The sequence below is a fragment of the Bos indicus genome, chromosome 6, assembly GCF_029378745.1.
Source record: "Bos indicus isolate NIAB-ARS_2022 breed Sahiwal x Tharparkar chromosome 6, NIAB-ARS_B.indTharparkar_mat_pri_1.0, whole genome shotgun sequence".
Lineage (NCBI taxonomy): Eukaryota > Metazoa > Chordata > Mammalia > Artiodactyla > Bovidae > Bos > Bos indicus.
In genome coordinates, this window is record NC_091765.1 from 20,353,713 (window position 1) to 20,378,171 (window position 24,459).

The window sequence follows — 24,459 nt, forward strand, 5'->3', positions numbered from 1 at the left end:
GAGAATGGAATAAAGGAAATACAATGGAGCAAAGATAGTCTTCTCAACAAGTGGTGCAGAAACAACTGGATGTCCATGTGTAAAGAAATGAATCTAGACACAGAGTTTACTCTCTTCATAAATTTAACAAAATGGATCACAGAACTAAAAGTAAAATGCAAACCTAAGAAAAACACCTCACATAGGAGAAAACCAGATGATTGAGTACAGCAATGACTTTTTAGGTACATCAACAAAGGTGTGATCCATGAAAGAAATAGTTGATAAGTTGTACTTTATTAAAATTAAAAAACCATGAAAGAGCAGGAGAATGAGAATACAAGCCATAGACTAGGAAAAATGTTCTCAAAGACACATCTGGAAAAGGAATATTAATCAAATATCAAAGAACTGTTAAAACTCAGTAACAGAAAAACAAACAACCCATTTAAAAAATGAACCAAAATATTAATGGACACCTCACCAAAGAAGATCTCTGGATGACAAATAAGCATATGAAAAATTGCTTCACATCCTATGTTACTGGGGAAATGCAAATTAAAGCAATGAGACACCATTAGAATGGCCAAAATCCAGAATACTGATATTACTAAATGCTTGTGAGAATATGAAGCAACAGCAACTCTCAGTCATTGCTGGCAGAAATGCAAAATTGTACATTCACTTTGGAAGACAATTTGGTGGTTTCTTACAAAACTCAACATCTCGTTACCATATGATCGAGCAGTCACATGTCTTGGTTTTCACCCAAGTGGACTCAAAACTCATGTGCACACAAAACTGCACAATGTTGTTGTAGCAGCTTTATCCATAATTGTCAAAGCTTGGAGCAACCGTGATGCCCTTCGGTGAATGGATAAACAGACTGTGGTGCATCCAAACAATGGAATACTGTTCAGTCCTAAAAGAAAGTGAGCTATCAAGCCATGGAAAGACGAGAAGGAATCCTAAAGACATATTACTAAGTGAAAGAAGTCGATCTGAAAAGACTACATACTGTGTGATTACAACTGTAGGACATTCTGGGAATAAGAGGGGATTTTTAGGGCAGTAAAAGTACTCTCCACAATACCTCAATGACACGGCATTGTACATTTGTAAAATTCCATGTGTGTGTACACGTGCTAAGTATCTTCAGTTGTGTCAGAATCTGCAACACTATGGACCATAGCCAGTCAGGCTCCTCTGCCGATGGGACAACGCTAAAAGGCAACCATCATATGGACTATGGATTTTGGGTGGTAACGATATATCAGTGTGCTAATATTCATCAGTTGTAACAAAACCAACACTCTAGTGGCGGATATTGATGATGGGGAGAATTATACATGGTGTCAGGCCAATACAGGAAATCTTCCCTCAACTTTGCTATGAACCAAAAGTGCTCCAAAAAAATGTCTTTAAAAAAAGAGTAGCTGGATGATAAAAAAAAACAAAAAAAAAAAAAGGAGGGGAAAAAATTGCATAGTTGCCTGTTAAAAATGAATGACTTGTTTTTGGCAACAGTTAAAGTCTTTTAGTGGAGGTGACAGCTAGAGAGGACAATTTTGACAAGACCCTTCTATGACATTTCAAAACTCATGACAAAAAAAATTTGCTCACCTATGATTTCCTCTATTTGTTATGTAAGCAAAGTTTTAACAAATAGCTTTGAGAAGTCTAATTTATCTACCTATTGATCTGTAAGGGCTTCCCTAGTGGCTATATATCGATCTATAAATGAAATATATAAATAAGATATATATAAATGATATATGTATCAATCTATAAGTGAAAACTGGGTCTATTTTAATAATTATTAGATAAAATATTTCTGTCTTGGTTCTTTCATCTTGTTTTTCAGTGAATTATCATGATCATAATTCTGTTCTTTGTTCAGTTAGATTGGTAAAATTTCATTACACGTGATTGTCTAAAATCCTCTTAAGGAGAAGTGGGTGTCTAAGAGCTGAGCTGGGTGGGGATTAGGGAGGAGGTTCAGACAGAACTAAGGTAATCTCAGGGCTTCCTTGGTGGCTAAGTTGCTAAAGAATCTGCCTGCAATGCAGGAGACCTGGGATCGATACCTGCAGAAGAAAATAGCTACCCACTCCAGTATTCTTACCTGGAGAATTCCATATAGCAGCCTTGCACGCTGCAATCCATGGGGTCACAAAGGTCAGACATGACTGAATGAAGAGTATGGTGGTGGTTTTGGAAGGGTAATCTCAGAGAGTGCATCCAAGGAGCAAAGCTAAAATTGAGAGACAGGCAGGCTGTCCAGCGGGTTTGCTACACAGCCTCTGTGCTCTGTATAACTCCTGGGAGCACCTTTCATCTAAAGAGCCATCCAAGGGCTGCATATTGAGGTAGAGCCCAGCTTTGAGGGGTCAAGGCAGACACCAGTTATGTCAAATCAGAAACCTCAGATGAGAGGGCAATCTTCAGAAATTCCCAGAACATGTGCTGAAGCTGCAGTCCCTTTCATGTAGGCCAACAATGGACTCATTCTGGTGAGGAGGGAGTCCTTACAAATATGGCCACTTGGGACTTCCCTGGAGGTCCAGTGGTTAAGACTCCGTGGTTCCACTCCAGAGATCGGTTTGATCCCTAGTTGAGGAACTAGGATCCCGCATGCCACATAGCATGGCCAAAATAAATAAACAGATACTTTTAAAAAATACAGCAAACTCCAAAGGAAAATAAAAATCATTCATCAAACTAAAATGTAGTAACTACAACTTAAAATTCACAGGACAGCAACTGAGCCGTGACTATCTTTTTGCTGTGTGCATGCTTAGTCACTCAGTCATGTCCGACTCTTTGTGACCCTACAGACCATAGCCTGCCAGTCTCCTCTGTCCATGAGATTCGCCAGGCAAGAATACTGGAGTGGGTTGCCATGCCCACCTCTTCAGGTGGGCATTCTATCCCTGGGTCAGGGGCATCTTCCTGACCCAGGGATAGAATGCACATCTTTTACACCTCCTACATTGGCATGCAGGTTCTTTACCACTAGCGCCACCTGGGAGGCCCACATACAGATTTCCATGGCGTTGCCATATTTGAACAGTATTTTTATTACCATCATGCATTTACATCCTCCTCCTCCCTGGCTCCTTTCAGAGATGATTTGATCTACTCTATGTTCTCTCCTTATGCATAAGCTTCTCTATCAGGGTTGATGCCATAATTTAAGCTATAGCAGCTTCACTCAGGTGGAGGACAGGCGCAGGACGCTGAATTCCCTGGGCCCCGTGGTCCCTTCCCTCTCTTGCACTTTGAAAACAAAGGGCAAGTTAAGGATTTGTCTTAATTCCTTGCCTTTTGTGTTCTCCTATTCCAGGCCTTCCCTTACCCACTTTGGACCCTGGAGGAGAGGGTTTTTGTAGGATGTCAGTACAGTGTGTCATAGGCCACATATGTCGCACAGTACAACGGCCCTCACAACATCTAGACTTCCATGATAATGCTGGTCGGCACCATTTTCCACTTGAGGGCTCTCCATCCAGAGAGAGCTTGATATTGTTCTCAAATGTATGGTCCTTCAATAAAGAAAATAAAATATTTCTCCATTTAAATTAGTACTTGTTATTTGTGGTTTAAAATACAACATGTAAATAAACTTTTTTGGGGGAAAAGTTTCCATAAGGGTATATATATATATATGCACACACATATGTGGTATGATTACAGTATCACGAAATATTTGGGTATGTCCATGATGCTTTTGAACTGTGTTGTTGGAGAAGACTCTTGAGAGTCCTTTGGACTGCAAGGAGATTGGTCCTGGGTGTTCTTTGGAAGTACTGATGCTGAAGCTGAAACTCTAGGACTTTGGCCACCTCATACGAAGAATTGACTCATTGGAAAAGATTCTGATGCTGAGAGGGATTGGGGGCAGGAGGAGAAGGGGACGACAGAGGATGAGACAGCTGGATGGCATCACTGACTTGATGGATGTGAGTCTGAGTGAACTCTGGGAGTTGGTGATGGACAGGGAGGCCTGGCGTGCTGCGATTCATGGGGCTGCAAAGAGTCGGACACGACTGAGTGACTGAACTGAACTGATATATGTCTAGACAATAAACCAAAATATTTATGGTGCTTATTTCTAAGTGGTAAAGCTATACATGTCTATTTTCTTCTATATATTTTTTCAAATGAAAATTATTTACAAAATTGCTGCCAGAAAGAGTATCCCAATTCTAACAGGAAATTGCAACTGAGCTCTTGTCACTACAAAACGATTTGTCCTTTTTTCATAAAATAAAAAAAGTCAAGTATAAGTTCACACAATTAGAGCAGATATAAACAAATCCAGAATAATTACACATAACTTTCTTGTTACATAAATGAAAACAGACTAAATGTGTATTCAAATATATACACATAAATAGAATATCCTTGGAAGGATAAAAAGAAGCTGCTAATGATGTTTGTCTCTAGAAAATGAAACTGAATAGCTGTAAGATGTTACTGTGTCCTTGAGATCTTTGGTATTTTTGTATTATCTGAATTTCACAAATTAAAAAAAAAAACTAAAAACATGTATTTAAATTTATCTGACTATGCTTTTCAATCACTTCTTGGTCCTTTCCTTATACATAAAACTGTTTCCACTGTTAGGTTATTCCAGACAGTCATCTGTACCCTGATTCATTCAAGCAAGTTCACTCAGATAAGCACAGGGCTTTTCTCAGTTTTCAACCTCCTTCTTCCAATTTTCACTCTTATAAACTGACTTGCTTCTTCTGGGGCTGAAAAGACATGAATCAGCTGCCTAGAAAGAAGACATGGAGGGAGTACAATGTGGTGAAGAGTCTTCTCAGCAAGAGAAAAGACATCCATCAGATGACTTCCCAAAGTCCCTTCCAGCCTAACCTGTACATGTGAAATATTTATTTATGTTGCCATAAATAAATATTTATTTATGGTTTAGCTAAGCATGGTTGCAGATCATTTCCATAGTAACATGAAAACTATGTATTAGTTTCTAAATTTTGACACCAACTAATGACAGGTGGCCTATGTGGAAAGTCCATGGTATTGAAACAGGACAGAGAGTGAATGTCCAAGGAAAAGGTGGTAAAGTTAATGAACTGGTGGTGTAAATTAACTACCTCAGTATGCAGATAGATTTAGAATGATTTAGATTTAGATTCAGAATCCTCTGAACCCTCTGAATTCCTAAACATGTATTTTACTTGTTGCTGCTGCTGCTAAGTTGCTTCAGTCGTGTCCGACTCTGTGCAACCCCATAGACGGAAGCCCACCAGGCTCCCCTGTCTCTGGGATTCTCCAGGCAAGAACACTGGAGTGGGTTGCCATTTCCTTCTCCAATGCATGAAAGGGAAAAGTGAAAGGGAAGTCGCTCAGTCGTGTCTGACTCTTAGCGACCCCATGGACTACAGCCTACCAGGCTCCTCCATCCATGGGATTTTCCAGGCAAGAGTACTGGAGTGGGGTGCCATTGCCTTCTCCGGTATTTTACTTAACCAAAGCTTAAAAACATAATGAAGTGGGGGAAAGGTGGATCTGACATGAGAATTCTGAGAAACCTCCAACTGATTGCTATTATAACATTAGTGGAAAGGACATAGGCTGCTGGACTGAAGCTAAATTCCACAAAGAGGAAGGCAGAGAGCACTGAAAGATAACTACGCGTTGGGAAGTGCCGGATGTGAAAAATCAACAAGCTCTAAACAATCCAGATAGAATGACAAAGGAAATGGTAGTTAGAATTATGAGAATGGTAATTCAAAGTATTAAGAGTCAAAGTTAAACAAGCCAAGTAAATAAACATGTTACATAACAGAAACATTTTATTTTATACGGTCTGAAGCACCAAGTCTTAGCATTCCTCCTAAGAGTTACATAGGAAGCAAAAAAATAAGACAACAGAAGTGAAAAAGCAAGCAAAAATTAAAGCGCATACCCAGGTGTACAGCTCAGGAATGGAATGTACACTGGTGGCACCAGTTTAATTCACCAGTGTAGCTGATGCTCTAAAAGTGAAGACATTCTAAATAAATGTCTTATTCCATTTGATTCAAAAAAAGATTATTAATTCAAAGGAAGGCATTTTCTTGTATATGTAGTCTCTTTTTTTGGTATTGATCATTAACTCATCAAGGGACAGAGCTTTGGCAAATTGTGTTTATTTTAAAACATGTTTCAGTCACACATGCTTTTATACATATTAAATACTTCAGAGTCAACTTAAAAAAGAGAAAGAAGTAAAGACAGAGAATATAGACAATTCTTTTAGGGTCAAGAGAGAGTTTTTGTTTGTGTTTTTTAAGATAGCCGGTGATGGTGAGAAAAATCCATCCAATAGGCAGAGTAAAACCGATTACACAGGACAGAAAAAGGACACTGGCAGGACCAAAATTGAGGAGTAAGCTTGAGAGGATAAAATCCTGTGTAGTGGAGAGGTTCTCCTTAATGAGAAGCAGGATCCACCAGCCAGGTTATATGAGTGGAGATGCAAGTAGGTTTAGATTTTTTGAAGAGTGTGTGAATCTTCTTATTGTGACTATTTTCTCCATGAAATGATGGAAGATGATGCTAACTGAGAGTTAGAAGAAAAAAGAGAGTGTTTGAGGTGTGAGGAGCAAGAAGAAGATATGAAAGAGTCCTTTCAGAGACATTATGGGGGCCCCACTTGAAAAAAATGGTTATGAATTTTAAGAGAGATTGGTTCAGCTGCATACGGTAAAGGTAGAAAGTACACAGACAATTGAACTTCATTAAAGGCAGCTTTTTTTCAGGCAAGTAAATGAAAGAGTGCAAGAAAAGGGAATTGAATTCATCTGCAAGGAGTGATTTTACAGTGAAGGAGCCTGGAAACTACACCAGGTGTGGGCTTGATGAACATGTGAATAGGCAGTGGTGGGCTCAGTAGCTGAGGAGCCCTGGCAGCACTGCTGGAGAAATTGCTCTGGAAATTGCTGGAGACAGGACCAATGGGAGTGAGCTGAAAGACAGGACATGGGGGTTAGAGAAAGGTAAGCTTGGAATTCTGGTTCAGAAGGCATGAAGTTACTGGTAGTGATGGTTGTAGGATGGGCCCCTGGAGAGAGCAGCTGAGATGGGGTTGAGGAAAGCTCATTGAATACAACGAACAACTCAAAAGAATTGAGTGAGAGGCTATGTGGATCATTTGCCTGAATGTTGAAATTACTGAAAATGGATGGCAAAATTAGGTATATATATAGAGAAATTATGGAGACAGTGTGTTAGGTATAAAATTTTCTGAAGAATAGGAGCAAGGACTGGACCATAAGGGTCCAGATTCATAAAACTGTCTTCTAACATGAGAACTGCAAGAGGATTAAATCAGAATACTAATGAAGTGTTTAGATCAGGACCTGACAAATAGCAATACCTAATAAAAAGTCATGAAGGAGGAAAATGAAAGATGACTCCAGGTGAAGGGAAAATGTTTTGCCTATTTGGCCTCTTTGCTTTATACATTGGCCTAAATTAAAAAACAAAACAAAACAAAACATTTTACATCAAAGGTCACCTTGATCTACACTGGTTTTCCCTGATTTTTAGACCACTTTATCTGTTATTTCTGAGAAGAGTCTTTTGCTAAGAAATGTAAACTACCGGGGAAGAGGCTTAATAACTGATGTTAGAACAACTGACTTGCCATCTTTTTATAATCTGGGGTACATGTTAAGATGCCAAACCCAGAATCCACAAAGTTGGACATATCTGGCCACTTAAATATGGCAAAAACAAATGAATAAGCCTTAAAGAAGGTTTTGACTTTTTAACCTTGGTCAATGTTAGAAGGCAAAAGACAAACTGAGAAAATCAGCTGCCACATATAGATAAAAGGAGGTTTTATAAAACAATAAGAAAAAGACAAGCCATAATGTTTTTCAAAAGGGCAAAAGATCTGGATATGAATAAGGATTAAAAAGAAGCAGCTGATGAATATATACTTGTCAGAAGAAACCAAAGGTACCTGGTCTTCACTGTTGTTTATAAACCAATAATGCTCAGCTGTAAAGATGATGCAGCTGTATACCAGCTCAAGCAATGTGTGTGGCAATGAAAATTAGAACACTGTCAAGTTTTTGGTTTTAAGTTGGCAATTTTTATCAAAATCCTAAGCATGCATATCCTTTGACTTAGCAATTCCACTCCTAAGAATTTATTCCAAGCAGATAAGGTGACAATACCCAAAACATGTGTGTTTCAGCATCAGTAATAGTAGAAAAACATTGAGAAGTGTTAGTGGTCATGAAAATAGGTCCAACAGACTGCTGAATGTAACAAGCATATTACAAAATAGCATGTGTGGTTCTGATTATGTTTATCTATAAAATATATGTGAGTGTTTTGATATGCAAGTGTCCAAACTGATGTCTGAAAGGATGTTTCCAACCATGTAAATAGTGATTATCATTGAGTCATGGAATTCCTGATCATTTTTACATTCTGGTTTATGTTTTTGCATATTGTTTGAATTGCATGTGAGGACCACTTACCACCTTAGTGATTTAACATATATGTAAGAGAAAATTCTTGTACCTTTATTCTAATTCCCTGAAAAGATCTTGAATAAAGAGGAGGAGAAACATTAACTTATAAACACCTCTAGTTTTGTCTTAGGCCAGTTCTGCCTAAGAGAAAATTGTTACATTCAAGTTCATTTCTATGCTTCATTTTACTTAGCTAATAGGCATAATTCAATTGAGCTTTCAACGTAGGGGAGGAAAAAAAACCCACATAGTTTTCTCTTCTGAAAACTTGACCATCTTTAGATCAAATTAAGTGCTTTGTTCTTAAACTGCTTAAAAACTCAACCACTCAGAGTTTGTTGGCAGTTCCATGGGCATTCAAGAAAGAACACATAGAAATTTCAAAGTGGCAAAAACTGAATTTCCATTTCCGCATATCTTAGAATACAGTTTCCCTGATGCTGGGTGTCCCTGTGCTGACAGAAGTCTGAGTCTGGTGATGACTTCTGCTGTCTTGAACCCAGGGCTTCAGGGGAAGGGCCCATTGCTCCTGCCATCGCAGCGGTAGAGGATAAGGATCCTCGGATACACTTGGGTTCTGTGATTTCCCGGTTCTGGTGATCCTATTTAGGATGGGGCTGGAGGGACCCTCAAAGTTGCATTTACCTGTTTATTTCTCAAGGGCTGAACCACTTCTTGAACGCACAGCTCTAGATCATTGAGATAGTCCTTTTCCGTCTGTATCAGCTCCTTGATGATTTTTGCACGCTTTGCCATCATTCTCTGAATCTGATGCTCATCCTCCTGAGTTAGGGTCTCAGCTGTGGAACACCCAGCCTGTGGCGTCATCTTTTCTGTTAAATGAAAATGTGTATTAATACACCGGAGACATTCTGTTAGGATTTCTTGTTCATTTGTTACAAACATCCATCACTGCAGAATTATTGTTAGCAAGGAAGAAGGCTTAGGTGTCTTCACCTGTGTTCTTGGAAAGTGATGTGTAGATGTTCTCCTTCAGGCTGGAATGCTGTGAAACTGTGAGCAGGAGTGGGGTTTCAGAAAGAATATTTCTAACAGTCAGTTAAAAAATACTTGACATGTCTCGCCTTTAAAATACCCCATTGCTATTATAATAGATTATAAACCTGATCTTCAGCTAGAGGTAAAAATGTATAAAATCCTAGTACGGAACTTCTCGACATATTTCCTTTTAAATCAAGGGAAGATTTTTTAATTTGCGAATGGAACACTTTCCAATTTTGTATCTATTAAAAATAATTGTCCCTCATTCTAAGTAGGTGGTATGCATATCTCCATAATATGGAAAACAATTACATGTGATTGAGATTTGTCTTTCAGTTCACAATCAGAATCCATGAGGAGTGAGGCAGTGGTAGGTTAAATACATTTCAACCAAGATTTCTTATGCCTCATCTTCAATACTATGTATATCTTGTTATTGCAAAATTTTTGAACTGCCAAATGGAAATATTTGATAAAAAAATCACAGTGCTCAGGAGATGTTGAAATAAGTGGGAAGGCTCACATGTAGCCAGGGTTTTATAGAAGGTATAATGTGAGCAAGCTAAATATCTTCAAGGATGAGTTTCCCACAGTGATGTAAAGTTTTGGAAGCCACAAACTAGGTCACAGATGAAATCAGAGCAGTGATAGATAGTGGGGCAGCGAGTATGTGTGTCTGTAAATGAATTCACTTCAGACTTGAAGTCATTACAAACTTAATTTTCATCATAGTCTCTGTAGTTGCAGAAGTAACTTTATTTCCTTTAAAACCAATATGATTCTAGTAACTGAAAAGTAAGACCTTTTTAGGGCTTCCCAGGTGGCATTAGTGGTAAAGAACCTGCCTCCCAATGCAGGAAACTTAAAGAGATATGGGTTTGATCCTTGGGTGGGGAAGATTCCCTGCATGGCAACCCACTTCAGTGTTCTTTGCCTGGAGAATCTCATGGACAGAGGAGCCTAGTGGGCTATGGCCCATAGAGTTGCAGGATCTTCTCTTGGCTGACTCCAGAAAGAGCCAAGACAACTGAAGAAACATAATAGCAGAGCTAATGATTCCATGTAAAGAGAGACTGCCCCAAGAATGTGAAGAGACACAAGAAGTATTGAGCACTCCTTTCTCTCTTGCTCAGTAATTTCAGGAGTCCAGGCAGAGGCTGGAATGATGCTGTGAAGGTAATTCCATCATTAGTTTGAAAGGTGTGTACTAGTTTGGTTTTTGGACAATCCTGACTTGAAGGTGAATATGCTTCTGGGTCATTTGCCTGGAAACTATTCTTCCTTCCTCAGGAAAGAAGGATTTGACAAATACCATCTAAGAGCACATGGTTTTACAAAGCTTGGGCCATTCAGTGCTAGAGAAATAATCTATATCAGTTATTGAAGGAGAGAATCGTGGAAGGAGCTTTCATATCTTGAAGCAAATTTTGAGAATTTGGGGGTGCTTGATAATTTATAGTACTCTTATTGGAAGGTATAAAAATCTTGTCTTTCAGCACCCCAGATTCGAAGGAAAAGTTATAGTGAGATGTCAGTATTGTAAACTATTTTGGATATAAAAGAGGAGGGCAGGGCAGGAGGTGAGGAGATATGCAGTGAGCAGATTGTATTTGTAACCTGATCTTGTGACCTGTGTGAGCCTCCTTTTGACTGATCCTTTTAAAAGCTGGGGGGTTGGAAGTCAAAGGGCAACGGGGAATAATGGGGGTTCAAATAATCTGTCAGTTTTGGGGGACTAGCAAAGAGAAGGGAGTCTTTTCTGATTTTTGGCCAAGAAATATTCTAAAAATACATTCTCAGGTTTTTGTTAGTTCTCAATTCTGGAACTCAATTACTACATCAATTACTACTCAATTACTACTTCAATTTAATTTACTTTACCAATTTCTCCAGTTGCTGCACTTTAAATGTACAATCCTAGATTTATTAATGAAAAATTATATGTTCTAATCCTGCACAGTATCTTGTTCAGAACCAAGTTAGGAGGTCACAGTGGTGGAAATAGTGTTAGTCAAGATATTTAACTTCAGAAACTTTTCTGTTCAGGTATAAAAACCTTCTGAGAGAATTCAGAGTGGCGTGATCTTGTGAGCTATCTTGTTTGCTCTTTTGACTCAAGTTTATTGTGGGAACAAAGACTTACATCATTTTCCCATCCAGTCTCTAAACACGTTCTACGTCTGCATTTCTTAAACCAACAAACTCTTCATGATACACTGTGAGCACAAGCTTTGTTGTTATAAGGTCCTTCTTGACCTTTAAAACTTTTATCTTTTAGTTATACAGTGTTTTTACATATACTGTGTTTTTATATAAAACTATTTGTAGCACATGAATACAACCAACATAGATTACCAAGTCAGCAGTCAGCTATGATCATCTTTTATTTCTAGATAAAGCCACAGAGGAGCTGAATGTTTAGGAAAGAAGGAAAAATAAAACTTCCAAAATGACTATTTTCCAGGAGCTAGCATAAACTAACGGAGAAGGCAATGGCACTCCACTCCAGTACTTTTGCCTGGAAAGTCCCATGGACGGAGGAGCCTGGTCGGCTGCAGTCCATGGGGTCGCTAGAGTCGGACACGACTGAGCGACTTCACTTTCACTTTTCACTTTCATGCATTGGAGATGGAAACGGCAACCCACTCCAGTGTTCTTGCCTGGAGAATCCCAGGGATGGGGAAGCCTGGTGGGCTGCCGTCTATGGGGTCGCACAGTCGGAGACGACTGAAGCGACTTGGCAGCAGCAGCAGCATAAACTAAAAGATTGTGCCAAAAATAAAGGGAAATGGAAGCTAAAAGAACATTTAGATAGTCTTGAAACTTCAGCGGCAGACCAGTGGTTAAGACTTTTTGCCTTCCAGCACAGGGAGTACGGGTTCAATCCCTGCTTAGGGAGTTGGGATCCTTCGTGTTTCGTGATGAAAGACTCAAACATAAAACAATAGAAGCAATATTGTAGCAAATTCAATAAAGACTTTAAAAATGGCCAACAGCAAAAAAAAAAAAAAAAACCAAAAAACCCATTTAGTTTGTTTTAACCAGAATACTGCTACCATGCATGAAAACTGTAACATGTAAATGATCCTCAACTCCAGCCTCTTTCTTTCACCCTCAAGTTTTATTTTTCCAGCAGTGATGATGAATTTTCACTCTTCTAGCCACAAATTTCATGAGGAACATATATGGAAATTTTTGGCCAAGGAAGTTTATGTAAAAGGATTTTGCAGCAGTTTGGGGAAAGGATAATCAGACTTAAGATCAGCTTTGCCACTCTTCACAGAGAAAACTTGGTGGATAAAAAAAATAGTTAACCTTACACAGCCTCAGTTTCTTCATCTGTAAACTAGGAGCGAAAACCATCACATTAAATGAGCAACGGTATATGGAAGTTCCATAGGGTCTTTAAAACCATATAAATGTTAGTTATTTCCAGACACGGGAATAATAGGCTTCCTTTTTCTCTACTCTTGACCTTTTCCACCACCTAGGGCAAATAACGATCTCATTATTTTATAGTTATCAACTTGGCAAGAAAAATGTATGACTTGAAGTGGGTGGACAGCTATGTTCAGATGGGAGAGAAGGAGAAATAGGGGCATAGCTCGCAGAGGAAATTGAGACTAGAGCTGACGTTTGGAATCCTGCGTAGCTTTCCTGGGCTAGCTGTGTGCGTGGGGAGAACCCTCATCTTTTTGAGGGGTGAAAAAGCCCCCAAAGGTTGCTTGTGTGGGGCGTGGTTGAGGAGGTTGATGACAGTCTTCACTGATAGCCCATGTTTTGCTTAGAGTTTGTGTGCGCTCTTTCTGTTTTGCCATTGTTGCTGTTGCTATTGCTGCTGCTGTTATCGGGGTGATTTGAAGGAGAGGTAAGTAGTTTTTTCAAGCTATAAAATTATATTTTTGAGGTTAAGTGCCTAGACTTTGTGTCAGACTTCCTGAGTTCAAATTCCACCTCTAACATTAGATATGTGACCTTGAACAAGTTATTGAACTCTCTGTGCACCAGTCTCCTCATCTGTAAGTTAAGTGATTGTAGAAGATGAAATGAGTTAATGTTTGTTAAATACAAACATTTTATTTGTTAAATACAAAGTGTCTTTAAAATAGTAGATACTCTGTAAATGTTTGCTATTATTATTAGAGGCAATTCCTGTTTATTAGCTATAATATAGTTTCCCCTGTATTTTTAGCTGTATTCTAATTTAGTGTGTAACCTTCTCAAAATATTTTCATGCACATGTAAATGTACATACAGAAGTTATAATAGATATTTTTTGGTGAGCATATTATATGTGTGTATATATGTATATATACACACATACATACATGTATATACATTTATCTTTATTCTTTATAATAACAGTATGATCATCAGACACTGCCATTTATTTGCCTGAGCAATATTTAGTCTCCCACTTTTTAAAAATAAATTGAACTCTGAATAGATAAAAATGTTTACTTCTTAGATTCTTTTTCAAACTATGTCTCATTTATGGCAAATAAGATGTTCAGCAGAAATCTCTGAGAGTGGTTTCGGGAGTTTTTAAAAAGCAAATTTGGCTGGGATTCTGCTTCTTCCATCCTCCACCCCTTATGGTTCTTGCCTTCTTTTTATTGTCTGGAATGTGAATGTGAATCCTGGAGGGGCGGCAGCCATGATGGAACATGAAGTACTAGTCACAAAGATTAAATCTATACACAATGGACAGCAGTGTGTGGAAAGATGTGAAGTATCTCTTTACTCCTAGACTTCTTGTATGAGACATATAAATATCCATGTGTTAGGTCACATTTTTTTCTGTTCTTTTTATTCCTATGAGATAGATATTTTGATATCTAGAAATTCGAGTGCTGCAAATAATGCAACCTATGTGAAACTGATCTAGCAGGGGAGGAAGGTTATCAGGAGGACATTTGTAGTCTGGAGAGTTGGTTACCATTAAAATCTAGTGGCAAAGTATTTGGTAAATGTATATTTCTGCATACCAAGACACATAATTAGGGAATTGGTAGAAAATCAAAATGTTAGCATGTTTTGATTCTTCCTTGTCACTTTCAACAAAAGCTTACCAATGAGATATGAGCTCAGACCACAGCTAGCCAATCTACAAAAACAAATGGATGAAAACACCCAAAAAAGATATTCTGCTGGTGGCCTATAATTTAAATAGCCTGAGAGTCCCAAAATTGATTGAAAATGCCAACCACTGCCATTCTTAAAGGAAAGCCCAGGAAATAGCTTTAGGAGAAGATGAGAGTGATGTCTCAGGGCTGCTGCTTCCATGGAGTACTCTGCCATTACAGAGAGGGAAAGCATACCAGCCTGGATAAATTTTAATGGTGTCTGAGAGACGGCCAGAGGCCATCAGGCTAGGGAAATTCTATTAATGCCAGATCCCACCTTCTTGGGCCTCATCCCTGAGTCTGACTCATGGTTCTCTGCTAATACCCTGCTGTACTTCTGAATGGAGAGACTTCTGGGTTTTGGAAAGTATCTCTGGGCATTAGTGGTCCTGACTTACCTCTTAATTATTGATATACTTTCTCCTGGTTTCTATAATCTGGATTCTTGCTCACTGTAATAGGCAGAAAATGGTCTTTCAAGGATGTCCACATCTTTGTCCTCGTAACTTGTGAGTATGTTACCTCACCCGGCAAAGGAGGCTTTGCTGATGTGACTAAGGTTACAGACTTTGAGATGGGGAAGTTATCCTGGATTCTCCTGGTGGACCCAATCTAATCACATTCACCATTCAAAGAAGAAGAGAGCAGAGGATAGGTGAAGACTGTGAGGGACTTAACTCACCATTGCTGGTTTTTGAAGAGAGAGGAAGAGGGCCTAAGGGCCAAGGAACGTGAGTGGCCTTCAGAAGGTGAGAACAGGCCACCAGGAAATAGGAACCAACAATCTGAAGAGTGAGGAATGGCTTTCCCTCTCAAACCTCCAGAAAGGAGCATGGCTCTATTGACACCTTGCTTTCAGCTGTGAGACTAGTAAGCAGAGACTCTGGACTTCTAACCTGCAGAAGCTGAGACAATACGTTTGTGATAAACTACTGTATTTGTGGTGATTTGTTACAGAGGTGATAGGAAACCAGAATCCCTAAATAATCTGACCCCTGAGAGATCAGTCTCTGTTTAGACTACCCTTTTAAGAACATTGAACTACACGTTATAAGATTCCTTCCAATTTTCCATGTTTATCACTGAGTCTTCCTGAGCTACTTGTCCAAGATTGCCTGCATCCCAGTAGCTTGAGCTTTGATAATGAAATAGACATGAGATTGTCAGTTAGATGTTTTCTGTCAATACAGTTTTTCACTTTTCCTCAATGTCTTGGTTTCCAGTATAGGCCATAAAAACCACCCTTGGACCATAGGTACAGAATTGGACAGAAATTTTCCATTTGAGAGACATCAACAATAAAGCAGAGAGTCCCTGTGATCTGATGAATTACTGTATTGAATTCATTGTAATAGTTTCCCAGAACAACCACACAACGGCCCCAGTGGCGCAGTGGCTTTGAAGGTTACAGCGATGACAACAGCAAAGAGAAGAAATGAACAACTATAGAGGAAAGGCACGCTGCTTCAGGTATATTCCACAGATCCTGAAAGTGAGTGAGTGAGTGAGTGAGTGAAGTCCCTCAGTCGTGTCCGACTCTTTGCGACCCCATGGACTGTAGTCTACCAGGCTCCTCCCTCCATGGGATTCTTCAGGCAAGGGTACTGGAGTCGGTTGCCATTCCCTTCTCCAGGGGATCTTCCCAACCCAGGGATCGAACCCGGGTCTCCCGCATTCCAGGCAGACGCTTTAACCTCTGAGCCACACAGATCGTGAAAAGTGAATCCCGACTTCCTGGTAGAGACTCAGAGAGTTTACAAAACAACAGATAAAACATTTAAAACTATTTAAATGAATGAATAAGCCTTCAAAAATGGTTAAGAAGTCCTCTGAGGTCTGGAGTAAACTTGAAGCTCAGACCAGGGAATTAAGTTTGGAGGCTGCAACTACCAATTACCCTGGAGACATCTACAGACACTGGTGTCCTGGGAAGATGGGAACTCTGCGTGTTCACGATGAGGAGACAGGGCATGTTAGAGATGGGATCTGGGCGAGATCTCTGGGCAGAGGGGGAGCCTGTTTAGACAAACAGCATAAAGCCAGGAACAGAAAGGAAATACACCCAAGGAAAGGTGAACTGGTTCAATACAAATAATGCTCCAGTGGGAGAGACAGCAGTAAAAATTGTCTTATCCATGGCTTTGAGTAATGATAGAAGAAAAAAAAAAAAAAAAGCGGGGGCAGGAAGGAATGTTCCCTAATAACTCCAGAACAGTAATTGCCTCTTATGTGGGTTTGGGGCCTGGATTCAATGACTGTTTAACAAATGATTAAGGGCCTATTATAAGCCTGAAAGTGTTCCAGCAGTTGAGGATACAGTAATTTTAAAAATATGTTTTTAAAAATCTGTTTTCTCATGGAGATAAATTTTAGTGGAGGAAGAAGAATATAAGTAAGTTATTTAGTATACAAAAGGTAGTAAGTGGTATGGAGGAAAATACAGCCATAAGGGAAGTACTCAAAAGGTATGAAATTTTAAAAAAGACAGCAGGGAAGTTCTCAAATTAAGCAAAGACTTGAAAGGGGACAAAGAGTAATGCATATATCTGACTCCTTCCTGGTCCTTGAACAGGGCATACACACTCTCACCTTAAAACTTTCCACTGGTTGGGTCCTCTGCTAAAAACTGTGTACCCTAGATACATGAATGACTGAAGTGGTAGGTGGCTGAGAGCGAGTAGGAGATACCAGAGAAGAGGGCAATTTTATAAGTATTTTAAACTTTTAAACATCTTCGTAGTGTTGCAGAAAATGTAATTTAGATATCTTTCAATTAAGAATACATGTCAAAATTTCGAGGCCAACTATTAAAATAATAAAAATACTATGTAAAGACATATTACCCACAAAGGGATAACAATTAGACTTGTAGCTGCCTTTACATCAGCATTGCCACAAGCCGTGACATAGTAGAGTAATGCCTTTAGAGAGCTGAGAGAAAAATAACTGAAATAACTGTTGAGCTGCCTAGCAAAACCTTCTCAAAAATGACGGTAAAATAAGCACATTTTAGAAACATAAGATCTTAGTTTACCACCAAAAGAGCCTCATTAAAAGTAATTCTAGATGTACCTTGCCCAGAAGGCTGGGAGCTTCCCAGGTGGCCTTCGTGTTACAGAACTTGCCTGCCAATGCAGGAGACATAAGAGATGTGGGTTGGATCCCTGGGTCAGGAAGATCCCCTGGAGGAGGGCATGGAAACCCACTCCAGTATTGCCTGGAGAATCCCATGGACCGAGGAGCCTGGTGGGCTACAGTCCATGGGGTTGCAAAGAGTCGGACATGATAGTAAAGTGACTTAGCATGCATGCATGCACAGAGTGCTGAGCCACCAGAGAAGCCCACTGAGAGGGCAGATGGTCCCAAAGGGGAGAAGGAAATGCAAAAAGGAATGGGATATAAATAAACAGGGAAAGATAAATCATATGGAATATTAATCTAGAAAGAAGGAATCTGAATAGGTGGAGAGGTTATGTTAGAACAGTAACCAATGAAAGTGATAAAATTGTCTTATCTTTCTAGTTCTGAAATATTTAATCGCCTTTTATGTTTTACACATTGTAAAAAGGAGCACACCTAAACATATTATAGAGAAACTTTTAAACTCTAAGTATTAAGAGAAACTCTTATAAGATTCCTGAGAGAAAAAAATTCAGGTGAGAGTAGGACTTGAATTAAATTTCATATGTGTAATGGTGGATGCTAGAATTCACTGGAATCAGGTATAAAGGATTCTGAGAAGAAAAGATTTTGATTTTTTCCCCCTTGTTATGTATTATTTATGTGAAAAGACCACTACTTTCAAGTACAGGAGAATCTGGCAAATAGCTACCCTTGTAATCTCTCTGAAAACATTACTTTAGTAAGAGTACCAGTTAAGTGGAGATAGGACCCAAACATCTCAGTGGAGCAGGAGACGAAACAAGAGAGACTTCTTGTAGAGACTCATTCTCTCCAAACTCCCAACAAAAACATTCAACAAGTAATAGGATATTGCTAGTGGGCTACCGTCTATGGGGTCGCACAGAGTCAGACACGACTGAAGTGACTTAGCAGCAGCAGCAGCAGCAGAAAGTTTAGCAGTATCAGTACTTTGAGGCTAGGAGCTCTTTGGAGAGAGAAGAGATGGGCAAAAATGCTCACTCTTGTGTCTAGAGAGAAAACAAGGCCTTGGAGGAGTTTGGATCAAAGACCGGAGGTCTACAGCTCCTGCTGCTGCCCAAAAGGGTCTGATATAAGTCCAGAAAGGCAACCTAAGGTGAGCAAATAGAGCTAGTATTTTATCAAAGCAGAACTAATGCAAGAGATAAAAGAGAACATCAATAAGTATGAGGGTAATGAGACTGAAACAGATGCAAATAGAACAGACACACAAATGACCTTATGAGTATATTAATTTTTTTCTCAAAATTTAACGTTTATTATAGTAACTTCAAAAAAAAGAAAAAGAGTTTCAATGTCAGAAGCAAGTCATGTTTCAAAGACAAAATGGTTTGGATTTGGAGCACAAGACAATTTAAACAAAAGGGACCTTCTCCTCTTCAAAAAAGAGAAAAAAACTTTACAGGAGTTTAAAAAAATCACATAGAAAGGAAAGCTTATAAAAACGAGAACCTGATGTATAAACAGCATAACTGTTTCAAATATTATACTGGTGATGGAATGACCTTCAGAGTTACTATATCCTTGTATCTCGCAGGAACTTGGACTGTACATCATGTACCGCACACATAACTAATGCACTTTAGCTTGGCTTCTTTCTATCATGTTCCGTATGTGTGCTGCATCAAATTTCCTGGCAAAAATGTTATTTCAAGGTAATGTGTATAATAAAATGTTCTCTTGGTTTCATAACAATATTATTTCTCCTTTGACAATATCATTAGAATAATGCCCACATTGATTGATACTCACCTGCCAATTCAAATAGAAACATATGTTGTGGATAAAAATAGTCACACACACTTTCTCCCTCATAAAATATAAAGACTAAAGTGACTTCTCGGTGAAACTCAATATAAAACATCAAAAATATTACTGAAGAAGCAGGGGATAATCTTAAGACTCATTTCTTATTTAAATAATTTCAATAATAATATTTTCCTCTTATACAAAAATATATTCTTCTTCCCCCTATCATTGCAGCAAATATAGATAACATAAAATTCACCATGTCAACTAGTTTTTTCAAGGGCATAGTTCAGCAACATTAAGTGCATTCAGATTGTTGTATAACCATCACCACCATCCTTCTCCAGAAGTTTGTCATCTTCTCAAAGGGAAACCCACATCCATTAAACAGTAACTCCCTGTTTCCTCCTCCCCCAGCCACCATTCTACTTTTTGTCCAATGAATTTGGCTACTGTAGGTCCCTCATATAAGCAGACTCATAGAACTTTTTTTAATGAATGGTTTATTTCACTTAGCATAATGTCTTCAAGTTCATCTGTGTATAGTAGATGTCAGAATGGTCTTCCTTTCTTTAGGCAAGAATATCAAATGGGAGAAAGTCACTCTCTTCAGCAAGTAGTGCTGGGAAAGTTCCACAGTCACACGTAAATCAATGAAGTTAGAACACACCCTCACACCATGCCCCAAAATAAACTCAAGATGGCTTAAAGACTTAAATATAAGACAAGACACTCTAAAACTCCAAGAGAGAACACAGGCAAAACATTCTCTGACAAATCACACCAATGTTTTCTTAGGGTAGTCTCCCAAGGCAATAGAAACAAAAACAAAAGATAAATGAGAGCTAACCAAACCTATAAGCTTTTGCATAGCAAAGGAAAACCATTAAAAAAATTTTGAAAGATAACCTACAGAATGGGAGAAAATATTTGCAAACGAGACAGACAAGGGCTTAGTATATGATCAGCTCCAAAATATACAATCAGCTCATACAACTCAAAAAAAAAAAAAAAAAATCAGAAAATGGTCAGAAAACCTTAATAGACATTTCTTCAAAGAAGACATACAGATGGCCAGTAGGCATATGGAAAAATTGCTCAACTTTGCTAATTATTAGAGAAATGCAAATCAAAGCTACACTGACTATCACCTCTCACCAGTCACAATGACCATCATTAAAAAGTCTACAAATAACAAATGCTGAAGAAGGTGTGGAGAAAAAGAAACTCTCCTGCGCTGTTGGTGGAAATGTAAGCTGGTACAGCCACTATGGAAAACAGTATGGAGATGCCTCAGAAAACTAAAAATAGAATTTCCATATGATCCAGCAATCCCACTCCTGTGAATATACCTGGACGGATCTATAAACCAAAAAGATACACACACCCCTATGTTCATAGCAGCACTATTCACAATAGCCAACACATGGAAACAAACTAAATGTCCACTGACAGATGGATGGATACAGAAAATGTGGTACATATATACAATGGAGCACTGCTGCTGCTGCTAAGTCACTTCAGTCGTGTCCGACTCTGTGCGACCCCATAGACGGCAGCCCACCAGGCTCCCCCGTCCCTGGGATTCTCCTGGCAAGAATACTGGAGTGGGTGGCCATTTCCTTCTCCAATGCATGAAAGTGAAAAGTGAAAATGAAGTCGCTCAGTTGTGTCTGACTCCTAGCGACCCCATGGACTGCAGCCTACCATGCTCCTCCATCCATGGGATTCTCCAGGCAAGAGTACTGGGTGGGTGGCCATTGCCTTCTCCGAATGGAGCACTACTCAGCCATAAAAAATGAAATAATGCCATTTGCAGCAACATGAATGCAACTAGAAATTATCATACTAAGTGAAGTATGTCAGAAAGACAAAGACAAATACCATGTGATATCACTTATATGTGGTATCTAAAATATGTCATGAATGAACATATCTACAAAGCAGAAATAGACTCATAGATGTAGACAACAGATTTGCAGTTGCCAAGAGGGAGTGGAGGAGATGGAGGGACTGGGAGTTTGGAGGTGGTAGATGCAAACTGTTACATTTATGTACAGCACAGGAAACTATACTATGATAAACTGTAATGGAAAAGAATATAAAAAAAGAACATACATGTGTATAATTGAGTCACTTTGATATACTTCAGAGACTGGCATAACATTGTAAACCAAATATATTTCAATTTAAAAAATAATTGTCTTTCGTTTTAAGGTCAAATAATATTCCACTATAAGTATAGAGCATATTTTGTTCATATAATAGACGTTGTTGTTCAGTCACTCAGTTGTGTCTGACTCTTTGTGACCCCACGGACACTATCCTTCACTATCTCCTTGAGTTTACTCAGATTCATGTCTATTATATTGATGATGCTATCCAACCGTCTCATCCTGTTGCTCCCTTCTCCTCTTGCCCTCAGTCTTTCCCAGCATCAGTGTATTTTCTTAAAAAATATTTTTGATAGTAGAGCATTATACACTGTGACTGCAATTATACTAATTGTATTGTGATCACCTATAAGAGTAACAGTTATCAAGTACCTGTTATATACCAATGAAAAATATATACTATATTTTATCTATATATAGATATATAGATATCTATATCTGTGTCTATAATCTTCCTCACAATGCTGCAAATGGAGTATCACACTAATTTTTCAAATGAGGAAAGTGAATGCAGTGGCTCACAGAGTATGCAGAAGTGATGGGATTCAAACCAGGCACGCTTAACTCTGAAGCCCAGGCTCTCTTCCCTCCTTAACCAGTCTGCTTATGCTGTGATCAGGGTATGCTGTGTTGTGTGCAATAAAATTGTGCTGGACAGGCACACACACAGTTCAATTCTGACTCTGCCACCCACTAGCTGTGTGACCTTGGCCAAGTCATTTGGACTCACTAAATTGCTTCCTCTGTAGAGGAAGAATAAGAACAATCGTGATAGCGGTGATAATGGACATGCGTGCTGAGTCACTCAGTTGTGTCCAACTCTTTGCAACACCATGGACTCAGCCCGCCAGGATCCTCTGTCCATGGGATCCTCCAGGCAAGAATACTGGAGTGGGTTGCCATTTCCTACTCCAGAGGATCTTCCCAAGCCAGGGATCCAACCTGTGTCTCGTGCAGCTCCTGTATTGCAGGCAGATTCTTTACCAGGAAGCCACCAGGAAGCCCCCAGTAATGATAATAAAACCTAACATTTCTGAGTACAGTCAGTTCTCTGTATCTGTGGGTTCTGAACCCATGGATTCAACCAACCAAGGATTGAGAAAAAAAATTTTTTTAATTCCAGAAAGTTTCAAAAAGCAAAACTTGAACTTGCTGAGTGCCCAGCAACTATTTACATGCCACTAACAATGTATTAGGTATTATGAGTAACCTAAAAATGATTTAACAAATACTGGAGGATGTGTAAATATTATGCCATTTTATATGAGGGGCTTGCACGTCTGTGGAGTTTGGTATCTGTGTGGGTCCTGGAATCAATTTCCCATGGATTCCAAGGGATGGTTACTTACTTTGTGCTAAATACTGAGCCTGTCCTGAATTAGCTCTTCAATCCTTACAAAAATACTACATAATGGATTTTTTTAAGTTCCATGAATATTTACTGAGTCTTTATTAACCAGACATTTTTCCAGGGGATGGGGGTCTCACATTGGTAAACAGAAAAGAGGAGGAGAAGGGGGAAAAGCTGGTGTTTACTATGGAAGTTGCTTTCTATTTCAACTATTCTATACAATGTCTCATCTTATTTATTAGTATATCATGAAGGTTTATTAGTAAATCATGAAGGTTTTAGACCACCTATGTTAGGCTAAGACAAAGTGAACTCCTTCATAGTTAATATTTCCTAAAAGCAAAATAAAAATGCCTATTTTTTTTTCATGTGTTCAGATAATGCAGGGGAGTTAGTGCAAACTGCATCCATCCAATCTTTCTAAAGATAATACACTGGAAACATTTTAATTCCCTTCCTTTTATTTCCATGTGAAGTACTTCCTAGGTGGCTCAGTGGTAAAGTATCTGCCTGCCAATGCAGGATATGTGGGTTTGATCCCTGGGTCGGGAGAGGATCCCTTGGAGGAGGAAGTTACAACCCACTCCAGTATTCATGCCTGGAAAATTCAATGGACATAGGAGCCTGGTAGGCTATAGTCCATAGGGTTGCAAAGAGTCAGACACAGCTGAGCACACACAAAGAAGTGAAACACAGGTTAAGGTTAAGGCCCAAGTTCACACCATAGTAAGTAGATTCAGACTGGAAACCTAGTCAGCCTGGTTTCTAAAGCTGCATTTTGACCACTGCCCACTGCTAGGAGATTGTGAGAATCCAGATAAAGCAGGTCAATTGCTTAACTCAGTGTCTAACACACAGAAACCTCTCAAAGAATGTTGGCCGTTATTTTCATGACCACGATTTACTTGTCATATTTCTATATCTGGTTCAGAATGGCTGCACCTGCTTTTCCTCCCTTTTTTCTCCCCTCAGAAATGTTCCAAGTGTGGGAGGGGTCATGGAGCAACCATCAGGAAACTAGTCTTCTTGGCTCTGGACCTGCTCTAGAAAAAAAAAGCACAAAACAGCAAGATCTTTTGCAAAGTCTGTTCAATACCAGGCCATTTAATGTGCCCTCTTCCTATTCAGGCTGAATTCAAATGAGGTAGGGATAATAGTTCTTCTTTCTTGTTTAGTGTAGTATAAACCCTTGAATTTAAAAAAATCTGATTCTCTCTCATTTGTCCTAGAGCTAAATCACCAGTGCAAATAAGTTTCTCAGAAATTCACTGAAAATGTGCTTCTCAAGAAAGTTGAAAAGCAAGATGACTAAAATATGTCCTGCTAACATACACAGTTTTTAATATTCTAGGTCTTTATTTATTTGGATTAAGGACCCTGCTGCTACTGTTGCTGCTGCTGCTAAGTTGCTTCAG

The 24,459-nt window shown here is 39.0% G+C and overlaps 1 protein-coding gene across 1 annotated transcript in view; it reads right to left on the reverse strand.

The window, feature by feature from the left end:
* Window positions 1–24,459, reverse strand: part of ARHGEF38 (Rho guanine nucleotide exchange factor 38) — a 153,021-nt gene that overhangs the window by 94,163 nt on the left and 34,399 nt on the right. The window contains exon 2 of the mRNA XM_019962355.2: window positions 9,126–9,313. Coding sequence (XP_019817914.2) covers window positions 9,126–9,313 — 188 coding nt within the window. The remainder of the gene's footprint in view (window positions 1–9,125; window positions 9,314–24,459) is intronic.